The sequence below is a fragment of the Toxoplasma gondii genome, chromosome VI, assembly GCF_000006565.2.
Source record: "Toxoplasma gondii ME49 chromosome VI, whole genome shotgun sequence".
In the NCBI taxonomy this organism is placed as follows: domain Eukaryota; phylum Apicomplexa; class Conoidasida; order Eucoccidiorida; family Sarcocystidae; genus Toxoplasma; species Toxoplasma gondii.
Window position 1 is genome coordinate 1743962 of NC_031473.1, and position 18190 is coordinate 1762151.

The 18190-nt window shown below is 57.5% G+C and overlaps 1 protein-coding gene across 1 annotated transcript; it reads right to left on the bottom strand.

Annotated features, from left to right (window-relative positions):
• Positions 1-1391: 1391 nt before the first annotated feature.
• Positions 1392-17818, bottom strand: TGME49_241850 (hypothetical protein; the record flags this gene model as incomplete). Its single annotated transcript, XM_002366694.1, has 6 exons — positions 1392-1919; positions 2215-2286; positions 2814-3713; positions 4322-4876; positions 5401-6220; positions 6759-17818. The coding sequence occupies 6 exons, from the start codon at positions 17816-17818 to the stop codon at positions 1725-1727; spliced, it is 13602 nt and encodes a 4533-aa protein (XP_002366735.1). The 3' UTR covers positions 1392-1724.
• Between the last annotated feature and the right edge of the window lie 372 nt (positions 17819-18190).

Genomic DNA, 18190 nt, shown 5'->3' on the forward strand with positions numbered 1-18190 from the left:
GTCTCTGAAGCAGCCGACACAAAAAGCCTTTCGTGCACACTTTGTAGCTCGCGAGAGAAACGAGAGCGGGAAGCCCCGTTCTTGAAAATCCATCACTTCCCGACATCGAGCTTCCTCCCCAGTCTCGTCGTCTACGTAGACACCAGATTCGAGAAGGAATCAGGATTAGAAAGTGCACACAGAATCTCGTCAGAAATATATATATATATATATATATATCTGTAGGTTGCACAGAAGCGTAAGCATATACGCCTGTATGCATGCAATATCTATATTCATACAAATAAATGTATATATGTACATATACGTAAAGGTTGCAGACACGTGCCTATATGTGCTTCTCTGCATATATATACGCATATAATATATATATATATATATATATGCGTATATCTGTATGCGTACCTGTAGGGTTTGTAGACATATGAGAACGATTGATATGGTTGATATGTGAATAGGGGGATAGGGAGGAAGACTCCCTCGATGCACTTTCAATTTTACTTTTAGAAGGGAAGAACTCTGCGTCGGTTTCTTCCTTCATGCGAACGGCAGAAGAACGGAAATACTGAATAATCTCACAAGTAGAGATGGGCAGAAGGCTACAAAGAAGTCGGGTCACACGCGAGGAGACGACGCTGCGAGACAGCCTGAAAAAGAGGAGAATTCAAATCATTGCGGGAAACTTCCTACAGTAGAAATCCTATAATCTTTTTGTTTCTTTCCTTGTATCGGCGTATATGTATAAATATATATGTATATATCTGCATATATACTTATATTTAAATGCAGAACACAGAATATCTCCATCTGTATTCCTTCGGTATGCACATATTTTCTTCTACATGTACATTTACCTCTCTGTGCTGATGCATACTCTTACTTGGATACATACTTTTTACGTAACTGCGAATCTGAGTTTGCAAGCTCCACTAACAGCGGCTTGATCTTCCCGTCCTCAGATGTCGGTGTCTGTTTCTTTGTTCTTTTCTATAGACGTCATTCAAATGCCAGTTGTCTGACACGCATGCAAACAAATATGTTTGTATGTGCATGTCTCTCTCTTTCGAGCGATACCCGTATGTTTATACATATAATACATATATATATATATATATATATATATGTTTGCATGCGCGTGTATGCAGGTATACATATGCATATTTGTATATCTTTGTATATGGAAAGATACAGAAGTTTATATCTTAATGTACTGTTGTTGAAGCATGCACATGCATGAAAATGTGGTTTGTGCAGAGACCGTACTGACGCGAGTGAGTTCGCAAATGCCTCGCTTTACTGTCTTGAAAGCCTTGTAGATTCTCATCCTGTTGGCACTTCTCTAACTGAATGTTGAACACCAGGAAATGCAGACGATGTTGGCGAAGTATTTCTAAAAAGCGTTTCGTTTGAGGGATTTCCTTTCTGTTCACAGAACTCGTCATCGGGAGGACTGAGAGTCTTGAAAGAGACCCTTCTGTGTTGCCGCAGTGGGCGTGAAAAAGAAAGGACAAAGTGTCTGCATGCACGAGAAACCGAGAGCTGCATACACTCGACAAAGATTCTGTTTTCTTCTCCCACAAGACACACTCTACATCGCTGCAGACATAAGGTGTAACCAGACAGTTAATAGATACATACATATATATATATATATATATGCATGTTTTAACTGAGAAAACAGATGCCCTTTTTGTGGTTGTCTGCATGTAAAAAGAGCCCTGCCGTCAAACTGAGGACGTCTTTTTCTTGGGTTTCTGTTGCATTTTTTGAGCGTGGAGTTGTTTCTGGTTCTCCTGGCGTCTCCACAAATCCAGCAGCTGAACTTGAAGAGCTTCTTGTTGCTTCAGTTCTTCCTCGATGTCCAACAGATGTGTGTAGTCTTGCTCCACATGCACCATGTCGTGCAGCAGAGCGCGATGCTATACATGGGGGACACACCAGACAAGAGCGACAGATGAAGAAACGGAAGACGGAGATGAGATCAGAGATATGTTTCTCGCCTAGAGACGTAAGTGAGGTAAAGACATGCGAGAGAGGAACAGAGAGAGAAGCACAAGAGCAAGAGAAACAAATACCCTCGGCAGACGCCGCCTCCCAGAGATACGAGAGAAAAGCGGAGCAGAAGGGGCGCCAGAAAGAAGATTGAAGAAGAAAACGACTTGGTACATATTACGCCTACAGACAAAGGCCATGCCTCAGCCTCCACTCTCTCACCTGAAGGAGAAGACGGTAGACGTCAAGCAGGCGAGAGACAGAAGGTGGAAGTCTCTGAATTTGTTCCGAATGCTGCACAGAAAGCCAGTGAAAGCAACGAAAAATGAAAAAACACAACCGGTTGTCATTCACATTCCAATTAAGCTTACCATTCCAGCTATACACATCAGCTTAGATCAATCTGCTCACTGTATCGTGGATGTTTCCACCTTTCCTAGATCCACCTACACCGACTTGCAGACTCCTCACCAGTGTTCAGAGACTTCTCCGCTAACATCCCTACGTCTGCATGTATGCATGCATATATCTATCTCTGTATCTCTACCTAGGCTTGTCCACCTCTATGAGCAAGTGCCCCAGTCGGACAATTTTTATTTTCACTTCTCTGTGTCTCTCTGTGTCTCTCTGTGGCCCTTTCTCTCATCATCTCTCTGCGAGTACGAGCGACAACCTGTTCTGGCGAGACAGCTTTGTGTCTGTAGATCTCTGCTTTCTTGACGCTTTGTACCCCAAAGAACCAAAGGTGTAGAGAAGCTCCAACCTTTGCTAGACATTCGTCCAAAGACATTCTCGTGGACTTGCAAGCTTCTTTGTCTCACCTCCCGACAGAAGAAGAAGGCTCTGCAGTCTTCAGCGGCACACCAGGAGACATGGATGCCTCGTTGGTACGCGCAGATCGGATGGAAGCGAGTGAGGCATCGATGAGGATCTGTTTTTCTCGCGAAAATCTCCAGGCCCCCGCAGCAACTTGTCATGTCCCCCCCTTCTCCGCAGTCACTTTCCTCCTTCCCTGTTTCGCGCTGTTCGAACCGCAACTCGTGAGGTATGCACTGAGGGTGTCGCCTCCCGACGGAGGATGAAATGCATTCTCGACTCGTGTGCGGTCGACCGGGATGTCTGAAGGCGCACTGAAGCAACAGGCCCCCAACGCGTCCACAGAACGCACAAATTTGTCCTAGTTTTCGAAGCATTTCTTCCGTCGCTTCGTCTCTTGACAGTGCAGACTGCTCAGCCGCCTGCTTCCGCTCGGCGCCGCTCGCGGTTGAGGCTTCACGCTTCACCCGAGCAGCGTTTTCTTCTCTCTTCGCTACGCCCACTCGCTCCTCCGCCTTAACTGGCTCCTGGCCGGCTCTGACCCCGCAGAGAGCCACCCCAGAGAGCGCCTCTTTTCTCGCACCCTCCAGCTTCGTCGGCCCTGCATGCGTTTGGCGTTTCCCTGCATCCGCAGCGAGCGCGGAAAGGACGACGTCTGTTCGGGCCTTTAGCGCCGCCGCTAGAAGATCCACACCCCACACCGGAGACAGTTCCTGGTTTCTCGCGATCTTCACGGGTGGAAACGGAGAAAGCAACGCGCAAAACATGTGTACATACAGCGGGCGAGACCAGCACCCGAGAAAGGCAGAAGAAGAGCGAAGAGAGCGGCGCCAGGCCGCGGCAGAGTCCAGGGGCTGCACAGCCTTCAAGGCGCCCCCACGACGGGGACAGAGGAGACAGGAGACCTAAAACCAGAAAGAAACAGAAAGCACAAATGCTGGCCACCATGTGTGAATCAATGTGGAATAGAAACGATACGCTCCACAATTTGAGGAACGTAGAAGATATGAATAACCATTGTAAGGCATAGGGAAAAGGCTAACGGCGTACTATCCAAGACCCCAAGAAACCAAATAAACAAATGTCGTGCATGCACACACGTTTACAGCGGAAAGGGGAGATTCAGGAGAACTGGCTGTACGCAACTCGTTTGCAAGATGATCAAAAAGGCGAGACGACGTAGATTCGGTGAACGGAAACACCGAAATCTGTGACTTCTTCGAATCCAGAAAACAAAGAACGGACTGAATCTGGACTCACACGAAACAACGATTTTAATGACGAAAGCTTCCTCTGGTATAAAGACGGAGTGATACACAGCAAGAGAAAAGAGGAGCGAGAGGAAAGACAAGAGAGATGGACGAAAGAAGAAGCAACGAGAGACGGAAGGGAGGCACGACAAGAAGCGCCAGGAGAAGAGGAACGGGAAACGAACAAAGAGACGAGAGAAGCGGTGGAAATTTGAAAAACAACTCACGATGCACTTGTGGGGTTTAATATTTCCTTTTCTCACCTCTCGAGGATTCGATCCCCATGCACACACATCGCAGAGGAAAGTTCCGGCGACGGCGAGGTCGGCAGTCTCGCGTCGTTTTCGATCTTTCTCGGCTCGCCGACTCTCGTTCTTTCGCTGACTCTGCGTCGTGGTGTCTCCTCTTTCCTTCCTCCGTTTGCCTTTCATTGACTCCTCGACATCCGCAACAGGAAGCGCGTCGCCTTCTGTTCCTTTGTTCTCACAGGGAGAAGAATTTGTGCACAGTGATGTGACTCCAAGAGGCGAGAGACATGCGCCGTCTGCATGCGTTCCACTTTTCCTCTCTCTGAGGGAAAAACGGAAGCCTCGTCCCCCGTAGCACGCGCGGTGCACGCAGACCCCACATCCGCGGCAAGAGAACAAGGCCCTTTGTCTCCTTTTTGAGGTCTTTTCAAGGCGCGAAAGAACAAGGCTCTCCTCACTTCCCTCTGCGGAAAAAGATACATTGTTTTCCTTTTCTCCGTCTTCGCAGTGCCCCTCTTCCTTCCTGCTATGATCCGGTGATCCTGGAGCACGACTGCCGGACGCGTCGCGCTGCACACAAGAACATGAAGAAGCATTTTACCTTTTACCGGAATGGCTCTGCCCTTATCACCAACAAACCCAGCAGGTTTAACAGTTTGAACAGATTTGCTGATTTTTCCGTGCTTAATGATTTCAGCAGATCAAAAAATCCATTTAGAAAGGAGAGCGGAAGAGAACAAGAGTTCTACCATGGCTCTGAGTCTTGGCCATGACAGAAACAGGAGGCCTCACAAACGAGAGACGAGACACACAAACGGAAACTGCAGTCCCGTCAAACACAGAAGAAATGCAGCAGATTCTTTAGAAAGGCCGACGCGTGAGCAGGGAGGAACCATCTGTTTCTTGGGAGCAGTCGGGGCAGGAAGGGTACAGAAGTCTTGGCAGCACGGAATGGAGAAACGAAAGGGTTTCGGTTGGAGACGAAGAAATCCATAACAGAACAAGAGCGAAACGACAAAGAGGTCACCGGCACTTGGATTGTTCAGGGATCAAAAAAACCAGCCACCTGACGAAGCGAAGAACTGCGGCTTTACCTCGAGACAAATCGCGCAGACACCCGCGGGGTACCGATCTGGAGGCAGAGGGTCGCTGTCTTCACTTTCGTTTGTTCCTTCGTGGTCAGTTCCTTCTCGGAGCAAGTAATCTGCCCCGCTTCCTTCCACCCACGCAGAAGCCGCGTCCACTCCTCGAGGTCCTAGCGCCCCGTCTGTCTCCTCGATACGCCCCACAAAGCCGTCCGCCGCCTCCCCAAGCCGAAAGGCCTCACCGTGTGCGACCCTGTCTCCCCGGTCGTCTCCGCCTCCCAGGTGTGCAGACCCGTCAGGACGTTCGGCGTCGCCTCCAAAGGGCACCAGCGGCGCGACTCCCGACAGAGCCGGCGTCTGGGCTCCGGCGAGCTCGCCACTATTATCCAGAAGAGCGCCAGACTGCAGAGCGACGCGCGCGGGAGCTGCCGGGTGCCAGGGTGCGAGGCTGACATCGAGACCGAAATTTGAAAAGGCTGCAGGGAGCGAGCTTCCCGGCTTCCGGCGCTTCTTGCATGCGCCCCCGAGATTTTTCCCCATACTCCCGGCTCCAACGCTGCCCTGGAGACCACCTGCCTGAGGATCCGCGTGTGGGGTCCCCAGCGAGGCCTCGACCTCGCCCCCCGGGAGACCATGCAGTGGAGACCCGAGGCCCGGAGGGAAGAAGCTGTTCGTCTCGGAGAAGGGGAGACTCGGCAGGGAAGCGTCTCCGACACTCAAGAAGGCGCCTGAGTTCGGCGCACATTCCAACATCGATCGATACGCGAAACCCTCAGGCTGGGACAGAGAAAGCCGCGAAAGACGGTAGTGCATCTGTTCCATTTGGTTCCTGCAACCGAACGGGAACACGAAGGGAGAGAGGAATGTTTTGCAGAGTTTCCAGAAGAAGCGAGTGGACGAGACTCCGAAGAAAGAAGAACCTTCTCGCGTTTTTGGACTCCACGTACAGACAGAAAAGGGAGGGGGATCCGCGAAAACAGCTGAGTGATGGTAGGCGGCTAGTGTGCTTCCACTGATACGAATCATACGCACGCTTGAAAAGCAACAGACGAAGAGACTACGAACAGAATCCGTTTCCAAAGAGGCAGACATGGAGACGAGACTCCCCAGAACGAGAGCTGGCCTGTCGTTTCTCGGAACGAAGGTCAAACTAGAAATGCAGAAGATTTTCACCGCATATACTCTGCAACTCCGAGCAAACAGAGAGAAACGAGGTCTCACGGGTGTTGGTCCTATGGAGAGGCAAACCGTCACAATTCAAAGTCGAGGAAACATTTGTCTGGATTTTTTTTCTCTTTGTCTAGCTTCTCCGTTTTCGTCCCCTCAAACCTTCAACCTTCTCCTTTCTCCTTTCTCTTTCCTCGTACCTTGCCCTCGCGTGAGGGGCGAGGTGGGCGTGTTGTGGGCACCAAACGTGGACGACGAGACGCTTCATGAGAAAGTCTTCCCAGAGAGGTCCCCAGCGAGCCGTTTTTCGTTCTCCTCTTCGTCGCGAGTCTTGCGTCGCGGGGCCTGCGCGCTGCGCCCCGGGACTCCCCACTCCACGGAAGCCTGCTGGAGGCCAGCTCTGTGTCTCCGCTTCCTTTCCATTTCTCCTCGAGGGCGACGCCTCGCCTGCAAGGTCAAGGCTCGTCGCATCGCCACCCGAAGACACGAGCGCCGCAGGCCGCTCCGGAAGAAGGTCTGAGAGCCTGTCGACGTCGCTTCCTTCCTCTTGAGAGGCCGAGAGCACGAGAGCCGCCGCGGAGAGAGAAGAAGATGCCCAGGCAATTTCTTCTTCTTCCTCTTCAGACGAATCCGGAGGCGAGACGTCACCCGAATGTTCGAAGCGGTCATCGAATCCACGAAATGCGTCGTCGCCTTCCCCACCGCCCTCACCGTGGCTCCACGCTGTCTCCGTCGCGCTCGCGTCGCCACGCATGCAGAGCCTGCGGTCAGCCCACAGGCGAAGGCTCTGCATGCGCGGCGACGCGGCGAGAACGGTGGAGACCGGAAACGCATTCAGCCATGCACAGAGAGGATGGAAGAAACCGGAGAGACACGAGCGACAGGCGCAGCGCTTGAGGAAACCGTCACTCATCCCACAGACGATACAGCTGGGGCTATCGGGAAGAGGCGTGAACAGCGCATCCGGGGTGGAACCGGAGGTTCCTGGCGACGAACTCGAGACAAGGCACATCGACATGCTCAGGTCAGGATCCAGAGCAAGAGCGGAGGCAGAACACCGAGTCTGCGAGGGTTCGGTCACGGTCTCCACGACTGCCAGAGTGTCAGGAGGGACATGCACGTTGGGGGCAGCTTCGGGGGCCTTTAAGCTATCGTCGCCCCCGCGCTTTCGCCCCGGCAAGGAGACAGTCGTTCTCAGCCTCTTCGCACTGTCTCGGCCACCATCAGGAGTCTGCAAAGCAACGTCGCTCCACATTTTCGCTGCAAGAGGGGACCCTGTGCCCTCTGAAAACGCGTCAGACGCTTCCCACGAATCCGCCCGTTTGCGTTTTGTGTCTCCACTCTGCTCCGACTGCGAGCCTGCGTCGGGTCTCTCGCGCGGGCCTCCCGAGTGTCTCCGCCGCCACACGCCGAGACGGCGCCGGCTGAAGCGAGCGGCTTCACGCCTCTTTTGGCGGCGGAGCCCCGACAGATCCCAAGGCTCGAGGCACTCTGTGTCTAGGCACCGCGTGTACGGCATCATCCAGAGAGCACACATGACGTGGACCATGTCTCCGCGGTCGACGCGGCGCCAGTCCTCAGGCCTCGCATGGACCCTGGAACGCTGGCTTCGTCCTCTCGTGGGGAGGCTGGACGTTGAGGCGGGCGACGCAGAGGTCGACACAACGCTCTCGAAGAATCCCTTCCCGTGCATGTATTGCGAACTCCCGCGAGCACATGCCTTCTGACCTTCCATCGCACCGGTGAGCTGGTCTTCTCCGTTTCGGCGAGAATCAGAGCCACCTGAGGAGGCCAGTTTCTGACTCGAGGCGGCTGTCGAACCTCGCCTATCCTCCTTCTTCTCCCTCGGTTTCGGCCCTCGCCCACTCGCGCTCCCTGCACTTCCCCGGCGCTTCTTCTCGCCTTTCCGGCGCTCATCTTCGTGTTCGGATTCTCTCTCTTCGCGATCCCCCGCCTTACGAACGCGGGTCCCGCGCTGCTCGTCGTCGCTGCCCTCTGCGCCATCTCGGGTGTCTCCTTCTTGGGCGAGGCCCGCGTCGCCGGTTCTCTCGGCTTCAGCCGTCCGCAGCCTCCGTGGGCGAATTCTCTCGAAGAACACGGCTGACTTCAGCGCTCCCCCCGCTCGGCCGCAGATGCAGCACACCGTGGAGGCGCAGACAAAGTTCTGTCTCTGCTGCTGGAGCCCAAAGAGTCGCCTCTCCTTCTCGCACCGAGAGCACAGCCAGTCGTCGCCGCCACCCGCCGCGATTGACGCGGCCACCACGTTCGGCGCCGGCGCGGCTCCGCGTTGCGGGAACGCGCCCTGAAAGGGCACACCGGAGACAGTGTGGGGACCTCCCCCGAGGGGTGTGGGCCCCGAACCCGCACCCTCGCGGGCCTGCTGGGCGGCGTCTGCAGTCCCGAACGTGGCTGCGATGGCGGCTGCGGCGCCAGCGCGCGGCGAAGCCTGCGTCAGCGGCGAACAACAGACTGCATAGCAGTACCTGTGGACGGTCACCTTACAGCATGTGCAGTGCAGAAGACGGTTGATGTGATCCTGAGTCGAGGTCCAACACACCGAACAGACCGAAGACAGGGGCGCGTCTGCTGGCGACCGAGCCTTCTCGCCCTCTCGTCCCGTCGCGCTGCTTTCGTCCTCGCGCTCGCTCTTCTCACCTTCGCGGCTCCGTCCCCAGGACGCTGTCTGGGGTCTTCCACCGTTCCGGCACCTGCCGCTGTCAGCGTCTCCTGTGGGGCCAGAAGCCCCGGGAGCAGCCCCGCCGCAGACGACTGAACAGGGCCTTCTTCCACAAGGACTCGGAAATGCAAGTTTCTCCTTCGCGGTGCGAGGTGCAGCCTCTCTCGAGCCTGGGCGCGCCTCCAGCAGTCCCCGGCCCTGAGCGCCCCAGAGCTCCCCTGCACGCGTGGTTTGGAGGCCCGGCCAGAGGCCCCCTTTGGGACCGTGGGGGCTTTGTAGCTCTTCTTGCCGAATCCGGGAGAGACGCAGAGTGGCCGAGCAGGCGAGACAGCACAAACCTTGGCACGAGGCGCCACAGTAGTCCCGGTACCCTCTGCGGACGGCGTCGATCAGAGCGGACCATCTGAGACGACTGAAGTAGCGCCTAAGGATCAGCTGTTGTTCTTCGACACGGTCCGAGACGCGAGCTGGACTGTACAAAACCTCTTTTTCGAGTCTGTCCAGAAGCACCTCTCTGTGCGACGACAGTTGTCTTTCCAACAGAGCGGCGGCCACGAACGTCGCAACGTAGTTGCACTCAACCAGAAGAGTTTCATCCTCTTCATGGACCTCGTGAGGAGACAAGTCGGTCCCGGGTTTCCAAGCCCGCAGAGCCCCAGAGTTCCCCGCGAGGAACTCTCGGCGGAGCCGTTCGCTCATGCCGCATGCGAGGCGCGTGATGCGCTTGTTGAAGAGGTCCGCGGCGAAGGTCAACCTCGCCCCTTCGTGGGCGCCTCGGGACCCGAAGAGGGACCGCGACGAGGCAGCGAAGGTGTACGAGGGAAAGGCAGAAGGTCCGAATGAGGCGTCGAACTCTCTGAGCACTGCGGCACCCGCGAGCGCCGCAGCAGCAGCGGAAGACGGAGGAAGAACACACATGTTGCCAGACGTCACGAGAGAAAGAGACCCGAACCTGTTCTTCGCAGAAGCCGAAGCTGAAGGCCATGGCCCGCCCTTGGATGAAGCAAGTCGCTGCTCGAGTCGCGTCGAAGCTCCAGGCACAAACAGGCCAGACCCCGGGAAGGCGCCTCTCTCGTCCAGTCCGTCCGCAGAGTCACAGCCAGCGGCGGCTTCTGTCTCGTGGTCCGCCGAGGAAGAAGGCGAACCAGACGAAGGAACTGGAGACGAATCGGTACGAACGTCTGGGCGATCTCGGGGAATGTCCCCTGGGTTTTCCGACGCCATTTGGCTTTCCTGAGGAGTCGCGAAATGCGTTTCTCGGCTGTCTGCCTGGGCAAGCTGTGAGCAGTGGACTGCATTCTCCTTCTCTTCCTGGGTCTCCTTCAGTCGCCCATGCTCTCGCCACACCGCAAGGGTGCTGTGGAAGCTTTCGAAGTCGACTGTCAGAGCACAAGCCCGGGGCGAGGAGACACCTTGAGTTGCGAATTGCAGACCCGGCAGGCGCGCGATTGGCAGGACCAAAGGAGACACCGCGTGCGCCGAGACAGACGACGACGGACGCGCGGAGGCGGCAGACCGTGGCGCGAGGGAGAGAGACAGCGGGCGGAACTTGAGGAAGGCAGCTTGGTAGGGCGCGAGAGGCAGGACGTCGTCGAGAGTGACTGTCTCTTTGATTTTGTGTCGACTGCTCTCGCTGTCTCTGTCATCGCTGTTTCCGGGATATTCTGAGGGGCCTTCACCCGGTTCGGTCTCTCCGACCAGTGTCGTGCCTCTCCCCAGCTCCCCGTCTGCGTTTTGTTCGTTTAGCGCGTCCTCGCAAGGGCGTTCGCCCTCGGCTGCTTCATCCTCTTCCTCGGTTCGCAGAAGGTCCTCGTAGAAGCTCAGCAGCTTCTCCACCTGAGACGAGAGCGCAGCGGGCGAGAGGGCAGGGCCCCCCGCAGACGCGTTTTTCCCCTTCTCTGTCCCGCTCGCGGCCGCCGAACAGACCGAGGGGAGAAGACCCGGCAGGGAGGCGGACCCGAGGAGAGGCAGCGACGCTCGGTAGTGCTGAATGAGCTTGCGTTCTTCTCGTCGCTTTCTTGCGGCCTCCTCGCTAGATTCGCGCCGAACGTTCAAGGAAGCGTACGCCTGGACGCCTCCAAAGTCAAACAACGTCAAAACACTCGTCTTCAGCTTCTTCGGCCGCGGTTCGTCTTCCTCGCCCAAGCCGAGAGACGCGCCAAGACTGTCGGACGTCTCCACTTCCACAATCCCCCCTTCGTCGCCCTGCTTCTCAGAGAGAGAAGCGGCGCCAGAGTCTTGAGCCTCTTTCGAAGGCGCTGGGAACTGTCCCCCGTCCCCTCTCGGCTTCGGGCCTGGGGCCTCTGTGTCGCCTTCTCGCCCCCCCGCAGGCCCCTCACCCTCTGCGCCGCTTGGCGTCGCCGAAGCGCGCCCTCTCCGACATTCAAACGACGAAGACGGAGAAGAAGCCGCAGACAAACTCCCTACATCCTCCCTGTCTCGAGTCTCGTCGGCCCCCGCCCAGCCTCCGGGTGTCCCCTTCCGCGCGCGCCGTCGGGCTCCGGTTCGTCCGGCGGTCGTGGAGAGACAAAGCGTCTTCCCGGCGCCCTCTCCTGCACGGTCGCTCGCCTTCGGGCCTTCGTCCCCAAGCGAAAGGCCTCCCCCGCTGCTGCGGCGGCTGCTGACGCGACCGGGTTTCTCTCGCCTCTCTCGGGCCTCTTCACGCCCGCGGCCGCGTCCGCTGTCTCCTGTCTCCAAACTCGACTGGAGACTCGCTCGGCGCGAGAGCAGGCCATCCCGCGGAGTCCCCCCAGGCCCCTTTCGTCCAGCAGGCGACTCAGGGGGCGAGTGTGCCGAGGGCGAGAAGCCCGCAGACTCTGTGGCGGCGTCTTCGGTGCCTGGGCTTAGCGACGGAGAGCCGGGAGTGTCAGCGAGCGCGGAGACGGCGCAGCGAGGGATTCTGTCCTCTTCTTCCCAAGCATTCTCGCGGGCGCAAACGCGGACGAAGAAAGGCAGCAAAATGTCATGGAAAAATCCGAAGGAATCTGCAAGAGGCAACCCCGAAGGCCACTGCAGTTGCACCCGCAAGGACGGTGCGGAAAGACCTGTCGCCTGGCGGAGAGAAGAAAAGGTAGGAAATGCACCGGGAGGGAGACCTAAGGGACAACTGGCGCAAGACGAGAGCGACGTGTGAGACGCGGAGACGCGAAGTCGAGGCGACGGCGGCACCCAAGACATGTCTGCCTGCAGGGCCGAGGAGAAATCTTCAGAAGAGACAGGGCCCCAGCCCATGCCTGTGTCTGAAACAAGATCCTGCGGAGACACCTCGCGCCTCGCGGCGAAACTCGACTCTTCCTGAAACACCCCACCACACTCCAGACTGTCGAGCGCGACGAGCGCCGGCGAATCCGGCGCTCGGGGCCCAGGCCCCGCGGGGCAGGGGAGAGACCCCACACCGGCGCGAGGAGACAGAGGAGCGTGGAGCGGCGTCGTGGCGTTCGAGGCAGGGAGCACAAGTCCCGTCGCAGGTGGAGGCAGAGAGGCCGAAGTCGACGGAAGGCCCGAGTCCTCTGTGTCGAAGAGGAGACGGCAAAGATGCTCGCTGGCCACCAACGCCTTGCTGCGCTCTCCAGGAGGCATCAGACGCAAAAGTTGAGGCGCGAAGACGCCGAAAACCAAACGCTTGAAACGCACATCGTAGCGATGCCACTGCAGAGTCGTCCCCCGCGTTGCGGCTGCATGCACATTTGTGTTGCCCGCGGCTCCGGTGTCGGGAGGAGGCCCGCCTGCGTCTGGCGTCGCCCGCGAAGAACGGGAAGACGCAGAAGCCGGGGACTGTGAAGGCACTGGAGACTTTGAAGGCCCAGGAGAATTTGAAGGCCCAGGAGAATTTGAAGGCCCAGGAGACTGTGAAGGCCCGGGAGGCGGAACAGGTAGGGCGGGAGACGAGCCGAAGGGGCTCTCTGACGCCCGCGAGCTGCAGAGCAGTTGGGGGGAGCGCGACCGCGAAGACGCAGGAGACATCGAGGATCGCGGAGAAGAGGGAAGAGGAGACTGTTGAGGGCAGCGACCGTTTCGACTGTCAGAAGGTGACCATGAGTCCACGGGCAAGAAACCCAGCGGCTGCGTTGGGGACATGGAAGACCCGTTCTCTCCCGTCACGCCGGTTCTCCTCTCTGGCAAGCCCCCAGTCCGTGTCGTCTCCTCCTCACGACCGCCTGGCCTTGTCTCTTTGCCGCGGCTCTCTCCCTCTCCGTCATCTGCGCCTGTCTCTTCTGCCTCCATTGGTCCCATCACCGCTCGCGCGTCCCCTTCCGGTCGCCTCACGCCGGAAGCCGCCTGTAGGACCGACGGGTCTGCGCCCTCCTTGGCGCTCCTGGGCGCTGCATGCCTTGCCTCTCTCTCCCTCTTCAAGGCTCCCGTCTCTCGGTCTCTCGCACCTTGTTCTTCTCGTAAACCATCTCTGCAGCCACTCTCCCGCGGACCCGCCCCGAGCCCCCCAGAGGCGCCGACGAGGTCGCTTGGGGCCGCGTCTGTCGGGAAGTGCCTTGGTCCCTGTTCGAATGGCAGGCGCCGTTTCAAGGAGGAGACAAGGCGGCGACAGAGGCCCGGAACCGCGGCCTTCCTCGCGACCGCGAGAGACTGCGAGTCTGCGTGTGCCGCACATAGAACAGCTCGCCAGATGTGAGCGCCCCACAGGCGCCGGCCGGAACGGTTCAAGAGCGACTCCTGAAAAGGTCGGGCCTCGTGTTTCCGCTTCTTTCCAGCAGCTGAAGAATCCGGAGAGGCCGTGCAACATCGTCTGCAGAGAGACTTTTTGTTCTCCTTGTCGTCGCCACTGGAAATGTCTTCCTTACACACAGATCGTCCGTCTTTCGTTGCCTCAAGTGTCTCACCAAGGCGTGAGAGGCACTCGACTTCATTCTCTTCGTCTCGAGTTCCAACCTCACGTCGCTTTTCGCTGGATGTGCCAGCCCTGCAGGACCGTGACAGGCGAGACAACGCTTCAAGCTCATAGTCGCTGGCGTCTTGCGGATCTGACTCGCCTGCCCTCTGCTCTCGACCCTCAGAAGACGGCCGCTTCTCCCGCGAATAAAGAAGTACCACCTCCTGGACAAGTCCTCCTTTTTGTTGAGCACAGAACGCATGAGCGCGGGCCTTGCAGCCGGGATACGCACAGGCCAAGGGGAAGCCTCTGAAGCTCGACGCAGACGCCTCTCCTACACCCGCAGAACAGAGAGGAGACGAAGACGAAGGAAGACGCGAGGAAAGAGAAGAAAGAAGGTCGTCGGTGGAGAGATTGGTGTCGTCTCCGGCGTTTGCCGCTTGCTCTTTGAACGCATCTGCGCCGAGAGGGTTTGACGTCGACTCCGAGCCCCCGGAAGAGACATCGAGAGACAAAGAAGGAAGCGCATGCGTCGACGGCTCCTTGTCAGGATCCCCGGAAGAACGCGGAGCTGAGAGGCCAGAGGTGCAGAGAGAGCATGACCAATTGTTGAGACCCGAGAGAAGCAAAAGCTCTGACAGTTGACATCTCGACAGCCACCGAGGACAGGCAGCAGATGGATCGACGACAAACTCCTCGTCTCGGTTCTTCGCCAACGCGTCGGCGGCAGTCGAAGTGTCTGGTCTCGCATTCTCTGCCTCCTCCTTTCCATCCCGTGCGTCTTCGACCTTTGCCTCCACTCTTTCCTCTTCTCCCTCCACCTCTTTGATCGTCCCGCGCATGTCTCTCACCCTCTCCTCGCCCAAGGCGACACCGACGGCCTCGCGAGTCAAAGACGACGTCTGAAGCGAAGGACTCACAGGATTCCTTGTTTGTCTTCTCCGCTCTCTTCGCTCAAGCAAAGCCGCGACCGGGTCGTGCACCAGCTGGGCCTTCGTGTAGATCGCACAAGAACTATGGACAGGCACCGAAGCTGCTCCTCCTTCGTCAGGAAAAGAATCCTCGAAAATGCCTCCTTCCCGCCCACACAAAACACACCGCAGAGTCTCTTCCCGACGCTCTCCACACACTACGACTGGCAAAGGACAACCGGAACCAGCAGGAGAAGAAGACAACGAAGGTTGGCCGAGGCTGCGGTTTGTCAGCGAGCGGGGCAGCACGGAGGGTGGAGCGAAGGAGTGTCTGGCCTCCAGGCTTTGAGGAAACGCCTCCGTTGGCATGTGGAGAGGGTCGGAAGTCAGCTTCTCCTCCTGTCGCTCTTTCTGCGAAAACGCGCAAGCGGTACACTCGAAGAACTTCAGGTAGTTGTCTCGAACTCGAAACGCCTGAGCATTTTCGGATTCTCGTTTCGCCACAGCATGCGCAGCAGTGCCGGAGGAGAAGACCGTGGAAATGAATTCCGACAGCGAGAGTCCATCCTCCGTCATCTGAAGCTCGTCCCCAGATCCCGTCAAGCCTTGCTCTGGATTTGAAGTCCGTTTCTCTCGCCTCTCTGAGGCGCTTCCAGCATTTCCTTTTGCAGACTCCGCCCGCCTCGAGGCCTCAGGCTTCTCTTCGCTCGGCGCCTCCCTCGAGGCCGCCGCTTCCTGGAGTTTCGAAGCGAGTTGCGCGCGTCGTTCTTCTCTCTTGAAAGAGGCGTAGGCGCGTTGCAGCAGCTGCGACGGCAGACAGAACAAATGGGCCCCGACCTGGCAGCTGCGGCAAAAAAGAATCGGATTTTCCTTATCCGTCGCCTCTTGTCTCTGGCCGCAAATGGAGCATGAGGCGCCGCCATTCTGCGTGTCTTCAGACGAGAAAGGAGCCTTCTTTTCTGACGCCTCACTCTCCTCTTCTCCCCTCTCTTTCCCTACACTCTCTCGAGCTCCCTCCGCCCCGGTCTCCTTGGCCGTCTCTTCCGTCGCCATAACGCTTTTCTTCTCTGCCTCGTCGACTGCTTTTACTCCTGTCTCTTCCTCGGGTGTCTCTGGTTTCTTTTGAGTCTCCGTCCGTGTCGCGCGTCCTTCGTTCTTCCTCTCTGCCGGAGCTGCTCGACCAGGTCTCTCGCTCTCCGCGCTCCCCTGTCGCGTCTCCTCGCTCTTCTGCAGACCTCCAGTCGGTCTCGGAACCGGTTGTTCACCAGAAAACGGAGAAGCGCCTCTCGCCTGCTCGTTCGTCTGGATCTCTATCTGGACTGATACTTCAGGCTTCCCCTGTTCTGTGGTCAAAGAAGAGAGGAGCACCCGGCTAGACGCGGCTTCGCTCCGGCACCCCAGATCCTTCTTCTCTGAGGAGACAGACAGGACAGAGGGCGATGAAAGCCGCTCGAGGGAGACAGCTCGAGGGGACCTTTGAGGCGACAGCACCTGTGGAGACGCTGGAGACAAACGCGACGCGCGCAGCGAAGATGCTACACGAGACGGAGACGCCGCTTGAGAGGCAGTTGAAGAGACAGCTGAAGATGGAGTTGAAGAGGACCCAGGCGGAGGGGACGAGGCCTGGACGTTTGTGAGAGAGAAAGCAAGACGCTCAGTGACGAGTGACAAGAGATGAGTGGAGGCACTGGTGCCAGACGCAAGACGGTCGAACTCCCGGCGTGTACGGATGGCGTCCGTGAGGGTGACGGCGTCAGAGGTTTCAGTCGGAAGTTGAGGAGAGCGAGAGGAAGCCTGAGAGGCGAGAGGCGCGGAGACAGAGGAAGCGGACGAGGGGACGCCTTGCAGGAGAGACTCGGGGGAAAGACGGCCTGTCTTGCCACTGTCCCCCGAGTCCAAACGGCCCAGCTCCGCTTTCTGGAGAGCGAGGTTTCGCTCGCGAGCGATGAGAAGCAGACGCAGAAGCTCGTCACGAGAGAGACGCGCCCCTCCAGCGACTCGAGGAGTCCCCGGCTTCAGAGAAGACGCCGCCTGCCCAGGCGAAGCGAACGGATGCAGAGGCGCCGCAGCACAACTGCCGGGAGAACGAGACACAGGGGACCGAGAAAGGAGTGAAGCTGAGGCCGGAGAGTGAGCCTGTGGAGATCCACCCGGAGAGACACACGGCGAAGAAGTCGCGGCGAGACGGGAGCCGTCAGGACCTGCGGACTGAGATGACACCGGAGACGTTGAGTGAGGCGAAGGCAGAGGAGCGCCTGCTCCGGCACCTTCCAGGATTCGCTTTGGGGACCCAGCTGTCGAGACACCGGACGCGTCCCGATCTGCCAGGTGCGAGAAAGGCAAAGCCGAGGAAGCAACAGAAGCGGGAGCGACAGCAGACAGAGAAGGTCCACGCGGAGACGAAAGCGGAGAGACGGAAGCGACCGGGGAGACAGGGGGATCAGGAGATGTAGAAGACACAGAAGATACACAAGAGACGCCGGACACAGGCGTAGAAAGCAGAGACGAGACAGGAGAGCCAGACGAGGAGACGGTCGCGAACGGAGGCAGGGTCGCAGCGGGAGAAGCGGCCCTAAAGGAGTCAGGGAGAGAACGCCAACGCTGAAGAGCCTGTGGATCTCCCGCCTGGTGCTGAAGAGGAAAACTACGTTCCTGAGAAATGACAGGACAAGAAGACAAAGCAGACGACGAAGAAGGAGAAGAGCGAGAAGGTGAGGACGAAGAAGGAGAAGAGCGAGAAGGTGAGGACGAAGAAGGAGAAGAGCGAGAAGGTGAGGACGAAGAAGGAGAAGACGAAGGAGGCTGATCGCCTGAACGCCTCCCTGCATGCCGTGGGGGCGACGTCATCGTGCAGGTCCCCCTCCGCTCTCGCTCAAGACCCCCGCAGAAGCCAAGAGAGGAACAGAAGAGAAAGCGGAGTTGAAACAGAAGCGAACGTGATCTTAATAAAACAGAACAGAAACTAAGTGTAAAACAAAAGGAAAGGCAATCTGGAAACAGGAGTGACGAAAAGGCACAGAGCCTTCCCTTCAAGGAAAGGCGTTCGTGAGGCTGATGACGCTTTACAAAACAAAGTCCCCGAGAGGTATCCGGAGACCGCGTGCATTTATGGCGCCTCTTCCCGCAAAAAAAGGAAGAAGGACCTGGGCGAGGAAGGGCACAGGTCACAAAGTCAAACGTTCTCGAAAGAAGTCACCCTCCTTCAGAAAGAAGAACTCA